This window comes from Triturus cristatus, chromosome 11 (assembly GCF_964204655.1).
Source record: "Triturus cristatus chromosome 11, aTriCri1.1, whole genome shotgun sequence".
Lineage (NCBI taxonomy): Eukaryota > Metazoa > Chordata > Amphibia > Caudata > Salamandridae > Triturus > Triturus cristatus.
In genome coordinates, this window is record NC_140594.1 from 1,007,211,298 (window position 1) to 1,007,230,292 (window position 18,995).

Genomic DNA, 18,995 nt, shown 5'->3' on the forward strand with positions numbered 1-18,995 from the left:
CACCCACATCATCTTCCCTGCGTCGGGGGGGCGCATAAAGGTTGCCTCGGGCCCCCGCAGAGCAGGAGCCCGTGTTTGTTTTTCAATTGCTGCCGGACACTGCCAGCCTCACCAGCCACACCGGCCGCACCTGGGACCACACCCCCCACCTTGCCATACGCCAGGAGGCACCCACGTCATCTTCCCTGTGCCAGGGGGGGCGCCTAAAGGCTGCCTTGGGCCCCCGCAGAGCTGGAGCTTGTGTTTGTTTTTCAATTGCTGCCGGATGCTGCCAGCCTCACCGGCTCCACCGGGGACCACATCCCCCAACTTGCCATGTGCCAGAGGCGCCCACATCATCTTCCCTGCGCCAGGGGGTGCATAAAGGCTGCCTCGGGCCCCCTCAGAACGGGAGCCCGTGTTTGTTTTTCAATTGCTGCCGGACACTGCCAGCCTCACCGTCCGCATCGTCCGCACCGGGGACCATATCCCCTACCATGCCAAGCACCAGGAGGCGGCCATGTCATCTTCCCTGCGCAGGGGGGCGCATAAAGGCTTCCTAAGGCCCCCGTAGAGCAGGAGCCTGTGTTTGTTTTTTAATTGCTGTCGGACACTGTCAGCCTCACCGGCCCCACCGGGGACCACATCCCCCACCTTGCCATGTGCCAGGAGCTTTCCACATCATCTTCTCTCCTGGGGGGCGCATAAAGGCTGCCTTCGGACTCCCTCAGCGGGCCCTTTTGTGCCTGTCAGAGCCCGGAGGAGGCCAGGCTGGGCCACCCCTCTGAGGCCTGAATCTGGAGATCCCAGGTCTTGATGTGGTAACCCAATAAGGGAGCTAAGGTTAGTGATCCACCACTCTGTTGCGCCGCATTGCTGCCAAAGCACTTTTAAGTAGCTCACGTCTTTTGGTGGTCGCTTACAACTTGGCTCAATACTGATTCCAACACTCTCCTAAAACCCTACTCGGGGGAGCCACTCACAACAGGATTTACTGACAGGACTGATTGTGACCATAAGGTACCAAGAGGGCTTAGTTTGTTCTTACGTGCCACCTGTAAAAATGGAAAAACGCACCTGCGTGGGGAAAAAAACAAACATTACCCCCGCAAACTGCAACGTCCTTCCAACCAACTTGCTACAGGGGTGGTGGCTACAGAAATTGAACCTACTGAAAGGCGCTTGTCACTAACTCCAGATCTAGCCTCACCCCTTATTAGCCATGATGCATCAAGCTCACCACCAGCCCTGGCTCCTGAGTCTCCAACACTTCACCCAAGGACACACGCAATGAGTTGTGAGACATACAGTGCTGAGTTGTATCCGGAGGGTGCTCATGCTAGAAAAGGGAAACCCAAACCAGCTGCAACGGTGGGGTCCAAATCAAGAAACGTCCTGGGGAATATTCAGTGATTGGTGACTTTGGGGAGGCCGAGACAACGCAAATAGGCACGGAGCAGCCGGTTTGGATAACAAACTTGGTGGTGGACTTACAGGTCCAAGTAAGGGCCATTGTGAAGGATGAACTCAATAAATTGATGGAGCGCGTAGATAAGCTTTCATCTTTGGTTGAGCTATCGACTGGTAAGACAGAGGCACTCTCAAGGGGGAGTGAGTCTGTAAAATATTCGAATCTACAGCCAGCCCCTTTCATTACTAGGTTGGAACCCATAGTGGCAAATAACATGGTCACCACCACAACTACCAACTGTACAATTCAGGAGGGTGCAAGTAAACGCACGAGTAACCCAGATAGGTCAGGAACAGATGATAGTACCCATTGCCAGGGGTGTATTCAAGGGGCAGAGATAGGAAGCATTCACAGGCCACCTACAGCAAGGCCAGAAGCATGTGAGTATCCTCAACAGGGGTCTGCCACAGGGGTGATGTAAGGTCTGTCCCACGAGTAGAAAGCAATGAAACAAGGCTAGCCTTGCCGTGCATTAATCTTCCCCCAGCCTCAACACCCTATGTAATCATTTTAACAGGCGTTCCAGAATTGAACAATGGGTGTAGGGAGTCTCATTCTGAAATGAAAAATAAATGTATATTTTGGCTAGCTAAGTACCGGCAATTTTCATACAGAGATGCAGACAAAATTCTTATGACACGTAGGGTCAGATGACACGTTTGGAGGCCGAAAGACGTCTCTGGGGATTGTGTTGGAATACATTTCAGAAACCCAGAGGTCGTGGAAACCCTCCTACATTGCAATCTCCGAAGGGAGGATGGGGGTATTGGGTCCTTCCCCTTGGGCTACCTTTTTCCCCCAGGGTTTAAATCACATAACGGAAGGAGAGATGGTTATGAGAGTGGGGTGTGGAATCAGAATGAGCAATACACAATTCTAGGACAGGACCAACCCAGCCCATTACTCTAAAACTTACAGCTATCAAATAGATTTAACCCTCTAGAGTCAGTAGATTGACTAATGAGCACTGGACCCTCATATGAGAGATTTGATTGCCAAAAGGAGTTATTGGGGGGCCCAATCCAACAGGGGGTGGCAGCAGACTGGAGAGGGACTATGACTCAGAAGGGGGTGCATGTGATGGCACATGTGGGTGGAGAGAGAGGAGTTGTAAGTGGAGAACAGAAGAAGGCCCCTATTAGTTTACCATTGCCTGTCCTACCGCTACAGAGCACTCAGGCAACCAATTACTGTAATTGATAAATCATGGTGGTGTGTTAGATAGTCTGTGAACCACATGTGTGGATAGACTGGTCTTTGATTCAAAAATCCTTTTACAGAATGCCCACAGTAGAAGTACAGGATCACTGCAAAACTTATGGTTCCTGTCTGACACGCTGTTGAGCTGGTATAAAAAACCTGAGCTGACAATGGGTAATGATACCCCACATGATTTTTATATGGATGGATTGAGTGAGAGTGTGTTTTGGCGCTCAGTGTGTAACTGCAGGAATCCTTCCTTTCTATGTTTTGCAGTCACAAGTAGTTCATTGCAAATGTGCTGATAAGGTGAATGGAGTCCTGTTGCCCTGAAGAAATTGCCGTAACAGTAAGGCAATGAAACATGTCGGCTTTTTGACTTCTTGTCTGTTATAATACAGCACTTTTTACTTTTGAAGTGACCCATGAGCAAAAGAATAAAATTATGATGGCCATGGTTCTCTATCAATTTTAATTCAGGACTACGGTGTGTGTTGTTCACATACTTTCACCTTTTTGTTGTTGATCAAATTTTTCAATTTTCTTTGAGCAAGGTGGCAACCTATGATGAGAAACGTGGCAGTACTGGTGATGATCGAACCAGTGTCAGCCCGCTAAGGTGTTGCGCACGTGAGGTGCCTCCTTGCTCGGCACATATTTTTTCTCACTGTTCTTTCACTGATTTTTCACAGTGTGGGGTGTTGTATCCCTGTGAGTGAACTGTTTTCATCACACACGTTTATATATATAAAAAATACATAAAAAATTGCTTTTGAACACAGTGACTGCTACATTGATTTAGGGTTCCTGCGAAACCTTTTTTTAAAATTAGTACAGTACCTGGTAAATTGGGAATCCACCCCATAGTTTCAGCTAAACAGGGGTTGGTTTTGAAGAGGTTAACCTGATACCTCTCGATTCCTTTTGTTACACAGTGTATAAAATAGTTCTGTACTGAATGGATTGGGTCCTTTTTTGTTGGAAAACTGTTTTGAGTGGGGGACGACCCAGTCTTTTCCTTTCCCCTTCGGCTCCTTATTGTTAGGCCAGACAACGGGGGGCCTGATAAAAGTATATAGGAGTTGTACACACAAATTTATCGGCCTAGCAGTGGAAATCTATAAAGTACAATCCAGGGGTACTGCCCTGGATGGTGCTGAAATTTGGGGTCATTGTCCATCTGGCTCTCTATCGAGCACTGAGAATTACAATGCTAGGCAATTACTGGGTCTTCCCCCTAGCACACCATTAACACCTCTCTGGTTGGATCTTAGGATTAGAACAATTGCAGATGAATCCGCTCTCAGACCCCTTTTATTTTGGTGACATTGGTGGAGCACCCCTGAATTGACTGCATACAGGAGTGAGCTGAGAGATGGTTGGTATATATAAGGAATACCTGTGTGGCCATGGGTAGGGGTAACCTGTGGAATAACGCAGACGAAACTTGCCCGATGCCTCCTAGAAAGGTCCTGATGGAGAGCTATAGAGAGCTTAAACTTGCGCAGTTACACAGGAGGCCTACATCTGGCTGATTACTCTAGGGTTTCTGGAAGTAAAAGACCAATATAGAGTAGAACCCGTCCTAGACGACATCCAGCCGCTCCTCGCTAAGAATCTATATCTGCAATTCAGACATGGGGTCCTCCCGTTGCGTACTTTTACAAACAAGTGGACCGGTTTATCCAACCTGGCTTGACCAGCTTGTACTAACGCAGAGAAAACAGAATATCATGTGTTATTTTTTTTGTCAAGATTACAAGAGGGCAAGGATTCGATGGCTGCTTCAGTTATGCAGAAATTTGGGGTCCAGACACTATAGTGAGGTTTTTGGGATATTGAAATATGATACCCACTCACCTATTGTGTTCTCTATATGACACTATTTTCTATGTGGTGCACCCGCAGGGCTATCTTAAAGATGAACCTGTACGCCTGGCATGTTCATTGCTACATATTATGTAAATCGGTCCCCACTTTTCTGTTTTCCAACTGAACGAAATCACTGTATGCCTTTTTAATGATTTTTTGTTTATCATTTATGCGTTATGCGAACTGTTGCTTTTATACTTCTGCATTTTATTCACTATTGAATGCTGCTAGGTGTAGGCCACTATGACAGCATCAAAAATGCTGGTTTTGGGCAATTGTAATGGCCTTCGTGCTGTTCATATTTTGCACACGCACTTTAAAGAGTGCGGCTTGGGAACAAAGTAAAAACCAACTTACAGCCACAGTATGCACATACACCTTATTGATACTAATATCCATAGGCCAATTTATGGCATTTTAAGCCATGTTTGTGGAACAGTGAATATTTCAGGAATATTGTAAAGGTCCTTTTCCTGTCTAGGTATGGCACGTGCTCTTAACTAATTTAACTGATAAAGTTTTTTAAAATACTGCAAATGCCACTTCGTGCCCAAGTTTTGCACAAGCACTATACTGAATTTTGTTCATAGTTGAATGTTGTTGGTTCTCTGTAAAGGCCATTTTACTGGTCATGCACATACACTTTATCGAACCCCATCGTCTGACTAATGTAAAGATCTCTTGCTGCCTGTATATTGCACAAGTATTCTATGGCTCATATACCCATGGGTTAGTCTTTGGTAGCTTGAGGCTGGCGAGTGGGAGAGACGATCATGCTATGTTAAATGTTTGCAACCCTATATTTAACAATGTGCTATGTGGTGCCTCACGCACCTTTTATGAACTGAATGTCATGTATCGTATTTTTATCTGTGCTTTTATGGCCATACAGGCCGAAATAAAGTTTTATGATGATGAAAAGTAAACACCAGGTTCCAAATCAGCAACAATTTGTCATAAGAGACAACCTAATATTTAACCTTCGTTTTGGCACGCGCAGCAAATGAGACAAGATAAATACAATACTTAAAGGCATCTTTATTGCTCATTAACATTTTAAACTCCTGCATAATTATTTCTGGGTGTGCTGTAGCACCCACAGCAGCCCGACTTCCAGCGCCTATAGTTCAAATGTTGGTGCAAAAATAAACCGGTGCAATGCACCTAATATGGAAATTTTGTTAAAAATTGCCTCAGTGACCGTGCATCGATGTAATTCGCTCACTGGATAACGGGACACTAAATCAAATTAATATATTTGCACACATGTATAAATTATTCTGATTTGTGAAAACTTTTTTTTTTTCTCTTAGGTACTTTCAGTGCATTAAATATTGGTGTGCTGGAGGATTTAGCTGACATAAACAAACCGGATTTTGTTCTAAATCCGGAAAAATACTTCGGAGACAGACCTGAGCGAAAGAGCTCTAAAGTGGTGACGCGTCCAACCCTCTCAGAAAGTAAGCATTTTTCATCTCCTCACGCCGCATGGCTGGACAGCACATACATCACTGACTAGCAGAGAGGCCCGAATAAAGGTCAGCAGCTGATCAGCTTCCGCTGCCCCTGCTGCTGTGTGGAATGAGTAATGACGTCTCACTCAAGACATTTTGCAGCGTTGAGGATTTTGTTTTGCCACAGTTGGTGTTACATTCCCCTCAACCCAATGCTTAAGTTCAATTTCTTTTTCTATTCATGAAAGCATTCCAAGTGTTCACTTCTACCTATTTGAGAGCAGTACATTATCTAATTGCTGAACGGTTTTCTTTTGAGGTGCAGGAGCCAGAGATCAGAGAGATGGTGTAGTAACTTTCTGAACAACTCAGCTGTTTTAATCTCTGTCAATAGTTGTTTTTCTTCAGTGGTAGATTTATGTGTGATACCCCATACTATATTTTAAATTAGAACACTGGACTAATGGGAGCTCCACTTAAGACAATTAAGTGTCTCAGGGCTAATAATGGCTGGAATAAGCCTCCTGCTCCAACATTCCAATGTTTGCTTTTCTGTTACCGATTTTTAATTTAGAACAGTCTACTCTTTGATTCGCACGAGTGTGTTAAACAAGATGGCCGCCTCACGTTAATTCACCATGGCGCCTGTTTTATTATCAACGATTAAGTACTGTTTTGGATTGTCTTACCGGTACTTTGAAGTTGTGGAAGCTTGGCATGACCCGCGCTTTTAAGGTGTTTTGTTCCTTTATTCAGTTGTGTGTAGGAGCTTCCCCATCGAGCCTCTCACGGGTGTCTCATACCAGGTACTGCTGCGTTTCCTGTCAGGAGGGCAGTGCTACTACAAGGAAAGGGGATGGCTGAGGCCTAAACCACTCCTAAAGCTGGTTTTAGCTGCTGCACAGTCTCATTTTGTATAGGCTGTTATTTACATTTACCAATATCTTCAAGTAACATTGCGCTTGGCTATGATATCATTCATTCATTACTATGGAGGGGAGGATGTTCATAGTATGAATAATAAACATAAACAAACCACTTCTCCTCCAGCAGTCAAATAAAAAATTGTGGATTCTAATCAGCCCTCTTTATTCGCATTACATGGAGAAATACAAGCAGTTCACTCTAACCCTAGAATCATCAGAAATTAAAAATATACACAAAGATATGGCTAGTCTTTCTATGAAAGTATTTGACAATGCAATAAAAATCCAGGATAAAAATCAAAAATGTACAGTCTGATGCATGTTGCAGCAAAAATGGTGCCAATGAGTAACGTATTACTCGATTTTGAAAACTGTAATCAGTACAACCTGCAAATCTTTAATTTATTGGAGGATCTAGAAGGCAAAAATTGCAGGCTGTACTTAGAAACATTATTACCTGGTCTTTTATCATGGTTGATCACGTTCCTTTGCGGCAGCGGTTGGAGAAGTTGGGAGTAGGTGAAACGGCCCTGGCGCTGCTGTCCTCCTTCCTAGAGGATCGGAGATCAACGGTGTCACTTGACGGATTCGACTCGATTCCTCATGTTCTGCCATGTGGAGTCCCACAGGGCAGTTCATTAAGCCCTTCTTTGTTCAACATCTACGTTTCCGAACTGGCACCACTGATTCGAGAATTTGGGTTTAGTCTGACGTCATACGCCGATGACACCCAGTTTGTGGTAGCTGCATATAAACAGCACACCTCTCCTTTTCAGCAGTTTCAAAATTGTATGGGTACAATTAACAGATGGATGAGTGCACATTGCCTCAAACTTAATTCCGATAAAACGGAAGTTATGATTTTTGGTAACATGCAGCCACATTGGGGCAATCTGTGGTGGCTGGCAGAGATGGGCATACCTCCCAAACCAGCAGCCAAAGTCAAGAACTTGGGTGTATGGATTGACAATAAATTAACACTCTGTCAACAGACCAATGTTATTGTCTCTGCTTCATATTTTCTTATAAAGAAAATAAGGAAGATACTTCCGTACAGCCCGACGGATACCAGAAAAACTGCGGTAGTTCCATCTCTTATCCAGGCCAAATTAGACTACGCAATGGACTATATCTGAATGTCCAGAAGCAGTGCCGAAAGATGCTTCAGATGGTCCAAAACTCTTCGGCACACTTACTGTTCAATATCCCCGGGCACAAAGCGGTATCTAATAAAATCCGCAATCTGCACTGGCTCCCTGTACCTCAGCGCATTAAATTTAAGGCATTGTGTCTCGCCTATAAGGCCTTAAATCACACAGGCCCCTCTTTTCTCCGGAACCTTTTTGTATGGTACCAACCGACCAGACATCTACGGTCGGCGGGGGCAAGACTACTTTTAGTGCCCAGAATGCGTACAAAGCAAAAACCAAAGGAAATGATGGACGGAGTGTTGAACATTGCAAGCACTCACCCCCAGTCAACTGATCTGGGTTTAATCCATCACCGTTCTTTAGCCCACTCTGCCACCCCAGTTCAGACATGGCCATATGCAAATCAGTCTGACCCTGTGCCTCATGGGAACAGTCCAGCCCGAACTGCCAAGCCATGTCTTCCCTGGACCGGAAACAAGCTTCCTAGGACCGGTTTCTGGCATTTCAGCCGTCTTCAGCCAGGCTTGCTTGAATCCAGTGGCAAAGTGAGCAAGGGACTCACGTCTGAGCATACCCTGCCAACTTATGGCGAACAAAGCAAAAACCAAAGGAAATGATGGACGGAGTGTTGAACATTGCAAGCACTCACCCCCAGTCAACTGATCTGGGTTTAATCCATCACCGTTCTTTAGCCCACTCTGCCACCCCAGTTCAAACATGGCCATATGCAAATCAGTCTGACCCTGTGCCTCATGGGAACAGTCCAGCCCGAACTGCCAAGCCATGTCTTCCCTGGACCGGAAACAAGCTTCCTAGGACCGGTTTCTGGCATTTCAGCCGTCTTCAGCCAGGCTTGCTTGAATCCAGTGGCAAAGTGAGCAAGGCACTCACGTCTGAGCATACCCTGCCAACTTATGGTGAACAAAGAAAAAACCAAAGGAAATGATGGACTGAGTGTTGAACATTGCAAGCACTCACCCCCAGTCAACTGATCTGGGTTTAATCCATCACCGTTCTTTAGCCCACTCTGCCACCCCAGTTCAGACATGGCCATATGCAAATCAGTCTGACCCTGTGCCTCATGGGAACAGTCCAGCCCGAACTGCCAAGCCATGTCTTCCCTGGACCGGAAACAAGCTTCCTAGGACCGGTTTCTGGCATTTCAGCCGTCTTCAGCCAGGCTTGCTTGAATCCAGTGGCAAAGTGAGCAAGGGACTCACGTCTGAGCATACCCTGCCAACTTATGGCGAACAAAGCAAAAACCAAAGGAAATGATGGACGGAGTGTTGAACATTGCAAGCACTCACCCCCAGTCAACTGATCTGGGTTTAATCCATCACCGTTCTTTAGCCCACTCTGCCACCCCAGTTCAGACATGGTCATATGCAAATCAGTCTGACCCTGTGCCTCATGGGAACAGTCCAACCCGAACTGCCAAGCCATGTCTTCCCTGGACCGGAAACAAGCTTCCTAGGACCGGTTTCTGGCATTTCAGCCGTCTTCAGCCAGGCTTGCTTGAATCCAGTGGCAAAGTGAGCAAGGGACTCACGTCTGAGCATACCCTGCCAACTTATGGCGAACAAAGCAAAAACCAAAGGAAATGATGGACGGAGTGTTGAACATTGCAAGCACTCACCCCCAGTCAACTGATCTGGGTTTAATCCATCACCGTTCTTTAGCCCACTCTGCCACCCCAGTTCAGACATGGCCATATGCAAATCAGTCTGACCCAGTGCCTCATGGGAACAGTCCAGCCCGAACTGCCAAGCCATGTCTTCCCTGGACCGGAAACAAGCTTCCTAGGACCGGTTTCTGGCATTTCAGCCGTCTTCAGCCAGGCTTGCTTGAATCCAGTGGCAAAGTGAGCAAGGGACTCACGTCTGAGCATACCCTGCCAACTTATGGCGAACAAAGCAAAAACCAAAGGAAATGATGGACGGAGTGTTGAACATTGCAAGCACTCACCCCCAGTCAACTGATCTGGGTTTAATCCATCACCGTTCTTTAGCTCACTCTGCCACCCCAGCTCAGACATGGCCATATGCAAATCAGTCTGACCCTGTGCCTCATGGAACAGTCCAGCCCGAACTGCCAAGCCATGTCTTCCCTGGACCGGAAACAAGCTTCCTAGGACCGGTTTCTGGCATTTCAGCCGTCTTCAGCCAGGCTTGCTTGAATCCAGTGGCAAAGTGAGCAAGGGACTCACGTCTGAGCATACCCTGCCAACTAATGGCGAACAAAGCAAAAACCAAAGGAAATGATGGACGGAGTGTTGAACATTGCAAGCACTCACCCCCAGTCAACTGATCTGGGTTTAATCCATCACCGTTCTTTAGCCCACTCTGCCACACCAGTTCAGACATGGCCATATGCAAATCAGTCTGACCCTGTTCCTCATGGGAACAGTCCAGCCCGAACTGCCAAGCCATGTCTTCCCTGGACCGTAAACAAGCTTCCTAGGACCGGTTTCTGGCATTTCAGCCGTCTTCAGCCAGGCTTGATTGAATCCAGTGGCAAAGTGAGCAAGGGACTCACGTCTGAGCATACCCTGCCAACTTATGGCGAACAAAGCAAAAACCAAAGGAAATGATGGACGGAGTGTTGAACATTGCAAGCACTCACCCCCAGTCAACTGATCTGGGTTTAATCCATCACCGTTCTTTAGCCCACTCTGCCACCCCAGTTCAGACATGGCCATATGCAAATCAGTCTGACCCTGTGCCTCATGGGAACAGTCCAGCCCGAACTGCCAAGCCATGTCTTCCCTGGACCCGGAAACAAGCTTCCTAGGACCGGTTTCTGGCATTTCAGCCGTCTTCAGCCAGGCTTGCTTGAATCCAGTGGCAAAGTGAGCAAGGGACTCACGTCTGAGCATACCCTGCCAACTTATGGCGAACAAAGCAAAAACCAAAGGAAATGATGGACGGAGTGTTGAACATTGCAAGCACTCACCCCCAGTCAACTGATCTGGGTTTAATCCATCACCGTTCTTTAGCCCACTCTGCCACCCCAGTTCAGACATGGCCATATGCAAATCAGTCTGACCCTGTGCCTCATGGGAACAGTCCAGCCCGAACTGCCAAGCCATGTCATTCCCTGGACCGGAAACAAGCTTCCTAGGACCGGTTTCTGGCATTTCAGCCGTCTTCAGCCAGGCTTGCTTGAATCCAGTGGCAAAGTGAGCAAGGGACTCACGTCTGAGCATACCCTGCCAACTTATGGCGAACAAAGCAAAAACCAAAGGAAATGATGGACGGAGTGTTGAACATTGCAAGCACTCACCCCCAGTCAACTGATCTGGGTTTAATCCATCGCGTTCTTTAGCCCACTCTGCCACCCCAGTTCAGACATGGCCATATGCAAATCAGTCTGACCCTGTGCCTCATGGGAACAGTCCAGCCCGAACTGCCAAGCCATGTCTTCCCTGGACCGGAAACAAGCTTCCTAGGACCGGTTTCTGGCATTTCAGCTGTCTTCAGCCAGGCTTGCTTGAATCCAGTGGCAAAGTGAGCAAGGGACTCACGTCTGAGCATACCCTGCCGCAGATTCCACTACGGCACCTCTAAACTTTGGAACTTTCTTCCAATGGAACTTAGGAATGCCAGCTCCTTAACGGACTTTAGGAGAAAATTAAAAACCTGGCTGTTCAGGACTAGGCGCCGAGTTTGCTTACTGCTGTCCCTAGCGCCAAGACACCTCCGGGTATTCTTGCGCTTTTATAAATCTCATTAACATTTTACAAATAATATTCCCGGAAAAATCTGAGATTGACAAAGTGCACAGAATTCCTTCACATGGTAATCCTAGTCAGAACAAACCTCATCAATTGATCTTTAAAGTTCTGCTTCGTCATCATTTTGGGCCTCATTACAATATCGGCACCGTAGCAGTCTGGAACTGCCCTACCTTAGGTCTGCGTTTCTGACCTCAGTATTAGGATGTGACAGTCAATAGGGTGGTCGGAAGCATCCATTTCACTATGGCAGCTTGCGTGGTGGGTGGAAAAGGCCTGCAGCACAAGCTGCCATAGTAAAATGGATGTTTGGAAACATCCCTGCACCATGTGGCAGTCACCTCAGGGTGCCTACGACATGGTGCAGGGATGTTGTGCCCCCCAGGCCCTATAGCGAAGGGCTGGGGGCAAGGGGGCCCTGCTAAGAGCCGCCATTAGGGGGATTATAGTGTCTTTCCGATGCTCCGACAGGCTCAAGGAGCCCATCGGCATAGCAGCGGATTGTCCATCTACCTGCTGCATTGCAATGCGGTGGGTGGACCGCAGGGGCAGATGTCAGGCGGACCGCAACCGACAGTCAGTCGGTTGCGGTCCGTCCGATATCATAATCAGCCCTTATGTGTTCATACCGAAAGTAGCAAGAGAGATTCTGTCTTTAATGGTCAATTGTAATAACATTTTCATCCATCAAGACTTTGCCCAGGAAACTGTTAAAATCCATAAAGATTTCACTGACCTCAGGCCACAACTGAGAAGCTATAGTTTTAAATATGACCTGTTGGATCTGTCAATGATATGAATTTGGAAAGCTGGTTCCTCCAATTCCTTTCAACATTCTGATGATCTTCGTGTATATTTTTGGATCAACATTCACAGCTCTCCATGGAAACAAATGATACTTTTATTGTCGTTATCTCTAGCTTAATTTGCCGAGTTTCTTTATAAGGGCATTATATAGGCCGGTCATTCTTGCCATGCATGTGTGCAATTTCAGAGTACTATTTATGTTTACATGTTGTCTTTTTGGAGTTTGTCTGCATTTTCCTTTTCCTACTTTAGCCTAATGTTAGATCTACTTTTTATTCTCACAGTCTGCTTGGTTCGTTCTACGTTACTGTCTTCACCCTTCTATGAAAATAGATAATATTAAAGGTATTAAAATTGTTTCTTTTAATGTTAAAGGTTTACAACACCCTATTAAATGTACTTAGGTTCTAGATTTTTTAGCAAGACATAAAGGTGATATTTGTTTACTTCAGGAGACTCATATACAGCCGCGGCCCGTGGAGAGAGTTCCGTGGGAATATGGATAATTGAAGGTAAGTAAACAATTAAATAAATAAAACAAATTTCGTAGCGCCCGCTGCGAAATTCGTTTTATTTATTTAACTGTTTACTTACCTCCAATTATCCATATTTGGGTTTTTAGTACCCCCCACCCTGCCCCTCCCCCGCCCCGCCTTGCCGCCCCACGGAACTCCCTCCACGGGCCGCGGCTGCTCATATAGATGATACAGTTTTATCCTATATGAACAAAAAATGGTTTGGTAATATTATTTCTTCACCTGCACATATGAAGAAAAACGGAGTTGGTATTTTCACAAAGAAAATGACATCTTCAAACACTAAACAAATGTTTGGATTCAGAAGTTTGTTACCTCATAGTTAAAATTAATAATAACCTTTTTGCATCTGATTAATGTGTTTGGTCCAACAAATGATGACTCTAATTTTTGGTCTCTTTTCACATCGGAAGTACTAAAATTAGGTAATGTTCCACTTAGTATTGGAAGCGATTTTTAACCTTGTATGTGACCTCTAATTGGATAGAGCATCTCAAGCCAAATTTCATCCTCCCAAAGCTTATTTCACTCTAAAATCGTTCTTTAAAGCATACCAAATTGGTAGATATTTGCACGTACATCATCCAACAGAGAAACATTTTTTTTGTTTTAATCCTCATCATTCCTACTCTTGTATAGATTATTATTAATATCCCATCAATTAATCCATTCAATTTTTGATCCTGCTATCCAAAATATTGATATTTCCGATCATGCACTCATTTCATGTGTTTTACAACCTATCTCCACTCAACAATCTCAAGGTCGATGGGGCATGAGTACCAATGTTGCCCTTAATGAAAAAACATAGACCAAAACTTTTGTCCTCCCTAGGTGATTATTTTCCTCTTAACCCTGAAGGTTCTACTTCAATTGTTAATAAATGAGATGCATTTAAGGCATATATCACAGAGGCGACAAGTACTATTATGGCACATAGCAACAAATTGTTTAGCTCCAAAGTTAAAGAATTAGATAAACAAATAGCAATATATGAACATCTCTTTATCAATCTAATGTAATCAAACATAAACTGCAACTACAAAAAGTACGTTATGAATTAAATTCAACATTAAGCAATGGGGCCGGCATACAAACTACTAATAGCAGAGCTATATTTTGTTTTAGTGTTCATCGATGTTGAAGACTTTTCACATATTATCTTCGTATTAAGTAAGATAAAAATAAAATTAATACAATCCATAATTCTAATGATCAAAATGCATTATCTCACAATGAAATTGTTAATGAATTTGTGAATTATTATTCAACTTTATATAATAAGCCTCTGTCTAGTGAAATGTTGGATATTGATAACTTTTTATACATGTGTGGTTTCCCTGAAATTACGCAGTCAGCTGGGAATAAATTGGATTTACCGATTATATTAGAAGAAGTGCAATTAGCTATTAAATACCTTAAGTTAGTTAAATCTCCCGATCCAGATAGTATTCCTGCTTAGTTTTATAAATCATTTTCTCCTCACCTTTCACCTTATTCACTCAAGATATTTACTCACTTTAGTAGTACAGTATCACTTTTTGGGTCCTTTACTGAAGCTTTAATTCTAGTTCTCCCAAAACCTAACAAAGATTCCACTGTTGCCTCACAATTTCTTTAATTAATTGAGACTGTAAACTTTATGCAAAAGTTCTTGCAACCAGGTTGGCCTCTGTGCTTGATATTATCATTCATATTGCTCAACCTGGTTTCATGAAGAATAGGCATTCTGTAAAATAATGTAAGATTACTATTTCATGCCATTGAAGTTGGACCATCATTACTGCTAACATCTGGTGTTATGGCATTTGATGTGGAAAAGGCTTTTGATAAAGGCCATTGGCAATATCTTTTCCGTACCTTATCTGCTTTTAACTTTGGCAGATCGTTTATTCGTATGATCCTGGCTCTTTACTCTGGTCTGCCTTACAAACTTTTCATTAATGGTCAAATTTCAATTTTCCATTCCTCCTCTGTTACATCTAATGCACACATACTTTCTGATTTCAGGTTACACTATAAACTCCAATAAAACACAATTATTACTTTGAATGTTTACGGTACCCCTGATAGGCTACCAAACAAAGAAATGATATGGCAAAAGGAAATACTTAAATATCTTGATCTATTAATTACGCACAGCATTATACAATCAATTACATTGAATTGTGATTATATTGTGAATCATATCAAAGACAAATTTCATAAATGGGTCCTACTTACATTTATTCTGGTGGGGAAAAGTTGATTCTATTAAAATGGTTATTGCTGTTTTTGTTTTTTTCCTCCTTTCTATGATACTTCCTCTTCAGTTTTATAAAAATATAGACAAACTTATTTCTAAATTTATTTCCCTAGATGGCCGCCAAGCCCAGGACCAAAAGCACAGATGACTCCCTCATGAAACCATATTGTTTTGTGATTGTTAATTATCGTTATTTATGAAGTTTCTATAGTATGTTGTGGGCCATTTCCTGTTGCAAGTACTTAGTCTACCCACACAAGTGATGTACTATTTTATTGGGAGACTTGGCGGAATGCTGGGTGGTTGGAATTTTGTGGCTCCCCACAGATTCCAGAAATTACGCAGTCAGCTGGGAATAAATTGGATTTACCGATTATATTAGAAGAAGTGCAATTAGCTATTAAATACCTTAAGTTAGTTAAATCTCCCGATCCAGATAGTATTCCTGCTTAGTTTTATAAATCATTTTCTCCTCACCTTTCACCTTATTCACTCAAGATATTTACTCACTTTAGTAGTACAGTATCACTTTTTGGGTCCTTTACTGAAGCTTTAATTCTAGTTCTCCCAAAACCTAACAAAGATTCCACTGTTGCCTCACAATTTCTTTAATTAATTGAGACTGTAAACTTTATGCAAAAGTTCTTGCAACCAGGTTGGCCTCTGTGCTTGATATTATCATTCATATTGCTCAACCTGGTTTCATGAAGAATAGGCATTCTGTAAAATAATGTAAGATTACTATTTCATGCCATTGAAGTTGGACCATCATTACTGCTAACATCTGGTGTTATGGCATTTGATGTGGAAAAGGCTTTTGATAAAGGCCATTGGCAATATCTTTTCCGTACCTTATCTGCTTTTAACTTTGGCAGATCGTTTATTCGTATGATCCCGGCTCTTTACTCTGGTCTGCCTTACAAACTTTTCATTAATGGTCAAATTTCAATTTTCCATTCCTCCTCTGTTACATCTAATGCACACATACTTTCTGATTTCAGGTTACACTATAAACTCCAATAAAACACAATTATTTACTTTGAATGTTTACGGTACCCCTGATAGGCTACCAAACAAAGAAATGATATGGCAAAAGGAAATACTTAAATATCTTGATCTATTAATTACGCACAGCATTATACAATCAATTACATTGAATTGTGATTATATTGTGAATCATATCAAAGACAAATTTCATAAATGGGTCCTACTTACATTTATTCTGGTGGGGAAAAGTTGATTCTATTAAAATGGTTATTGCTGTTTTTGTTTTTTTCCTCCTTTCTATGATACTTCCTCTTCAGTTTTATAAAAATATAGACAAACTTATTTCTAAATTTATTTCCCTAGATGGCCGCCAAGCCCAGGACCAAAAGCACAGATGACTCCCTCATGAAACCATATTGTTTTGTGATTGTTAATTATCGTTATTTATGAAGTTTCTATAGTATGTTGTGGGCCATTTCCTGTTGCAAGTACTTAGTCTACCCACACAAGTGATGTACTATTTTTATTGGGAGACTTGGCGGAATGCTGGGTGGTTGGAATTTTGTGGCTCCCCACAGATTCCAGAACTTTCCATCACTGAAATATGAGGAAAATGTGTTCTTTCCTTGAGGTTTGCCAGGGATTCTGGGTAACAGAACCTGGTGACAGCCGCCCAAGTCACCCCATCCTAGATTTCCTTGGGTACCTAGTTATCAAAAATATACAGGTTTGCTAGGTTTCCCTACGCGCCGACTGAGCTAGGGTCCAAAATCCACAAGTAGGCACATTTTGAAAAAAGGATCATTTTCACTGGAAATAATGATGTGTCCTGTTGCAGGCACTAGCCCTACCCACACAAGTGAGGTACAATTTTCATCGGGAGACTGGTGGGAATGCTGGGTGGTTGGAAGTTTGTGTCTCCACATGGATTCCAGAACTTTCCATCACAGAAATGTGAGGAATTTGTTTTGTTTTTGTTTGTTTTTACAAATATTGAAGTTTTCAAGGGATTCTGGCTAACAGCACCTGGTGAGATCCACACAAGTCACCTTGTCCTGGATTTCCCTAAGCATCTAGTTTTAAAAAATGTACAGGTTTGTTAGATTTCTCTAGGTGCCGGCTGAGCTAGGGCTCAAAATCCACAGCTAGGCACATTTTAAAAAAGGGTCTGTTTAATGTGAAAAAATTTGATGTATCTATGTTACGTTTTGGGCTGTTTCCTGTGATGGGAATTAGGCCTATCAACACAAGTGAGGTACCATTTTTATTGGGAGACTTGGGGGAATGCTGGGTGGGTGGAAGTTTGCGGCTCTCTGTAGATTCCAGAACTTTCCATCATAGAAATGTGAGGAAAATGTGTTTTGTTTCACAAAGTTTGAGGTTTGCAAAGGATTCTAGGTAACAGAACCTGGTGAGAGCCACACAAGTCATCCCATCCTGGATTCCCCTGGGTGCCTAGTTTTAAAAAAATGCACATGTTTACTAGTTTTCCCTGGGTGCAGACTGAGCTAGGGCCCAAAATCCACTGCTAGGCACATTAAAAAAAGGGTCAGTTTTCAGTGGAAATATGATGTGTCCACTTTGCGTTTTGGGCTGTCTCCTGTCGCAGACACTAGGCCTACCCACACAAGTAAGATACCATTTTTATCTGAAGACTTGGGGGAATGATGGGTGGGTAGAGGTTTGTGGCTTCCCACAGATTCCAGAACTTTCCATCACAGAAATGTGAGGACATTTGTTTTTTATACACATTTTGAAGTTTGTAAGGGATTCTGGGTAACATAACCTGGTGAGAACCACACAAGGCACCCCATACTGGATTCCTCTAAGCGTCTAGTTTTAAAAAATGGACAGGTTTGCTAGGTTTCTCTCGGTGCCGGCTGAGCTAGGGCTCAAAAGCCACGTCTAGGCTCATTGCAAGAAAGGGTCAGTTTTCAGTGGAAAAATTTGATGTGTCCATGTTGTGTTTTAACCCATTTCCTTTTGCGGGAACAAGGCCTACCCACACAAGTGAGGTACCATTTTTATCGGAAGACATATGGGAGCACAGAATAGTAGAACAAGTGTTATTACTAACTGTCTTTCTATGCATTTCTGCCTTCCAAATGTAAGACCGTGTGTAAAAAAGAAGACATTTTGAAAATGCCCCCTAATTCATATGCTAACCCACAAATTCAGAGATGTGCAAATAACCATTTCGGAAATACATAAGTTCCCTTGATACCTATTTTTCACTCTTTATATTTTACCAAATGAATTGCTGTATACCCGTTACACAGTGAAAAACCATTGCAAGGTGCAGCTCACTTATTGGCTCTGGGTACCTCTGGTTTTTGGTGAACCTACAAGCCTGATCTATCCCGGCAACCAGAAAGGTCCTGCAGATGTAACAGTATATTGCTTTAAAAAATCTAGCATAGTTAGAGGTGAAAATGTAGGCTCAAATGGCTTTTTTTTTCAACTCAATTTCAATATTATTTGATTGCAACTTTTACTTTCAATAGGAAAACCTGAAAGGATCTACACACATGACCCCTGGCTGAATTCAGAATTTTGTCTTCTTTTCAGAAATGTATAGCTTTTTGGGATCCATTAATGGTTTTACTGCCATTTCTACCCCTAACTGGAAGAAGG

General features: G+C 43.4%; 1 protein-coding gene across 4 annotated transcripts in view; it reads left to right on the top strand.

Annotated features, from left to right (window-relative positions):
* WDR49 (WD repeat domain 49) overlaps nucleotides 1-18,995 on the top strand; it is a 359,762-nt gene that overhangs the window by 334,610 nt on the left and 6,157 nt on the right. For all 4 annotated transcript variants that reach the window (XM_085635179.1, XM_085635181.1, XM_085635182.1 and 1 more), the window contains one exon: nucleotides 5,836-5,982. In XM_085635179.1, the coding sequence (XP_085491305.1) occupies nucleotides 5,836-5,982 (147 nt within the window). The remainder of the gene's footprint in view (nucleotides 1-5,835; nucleotides 5,983-18,995) is intronic.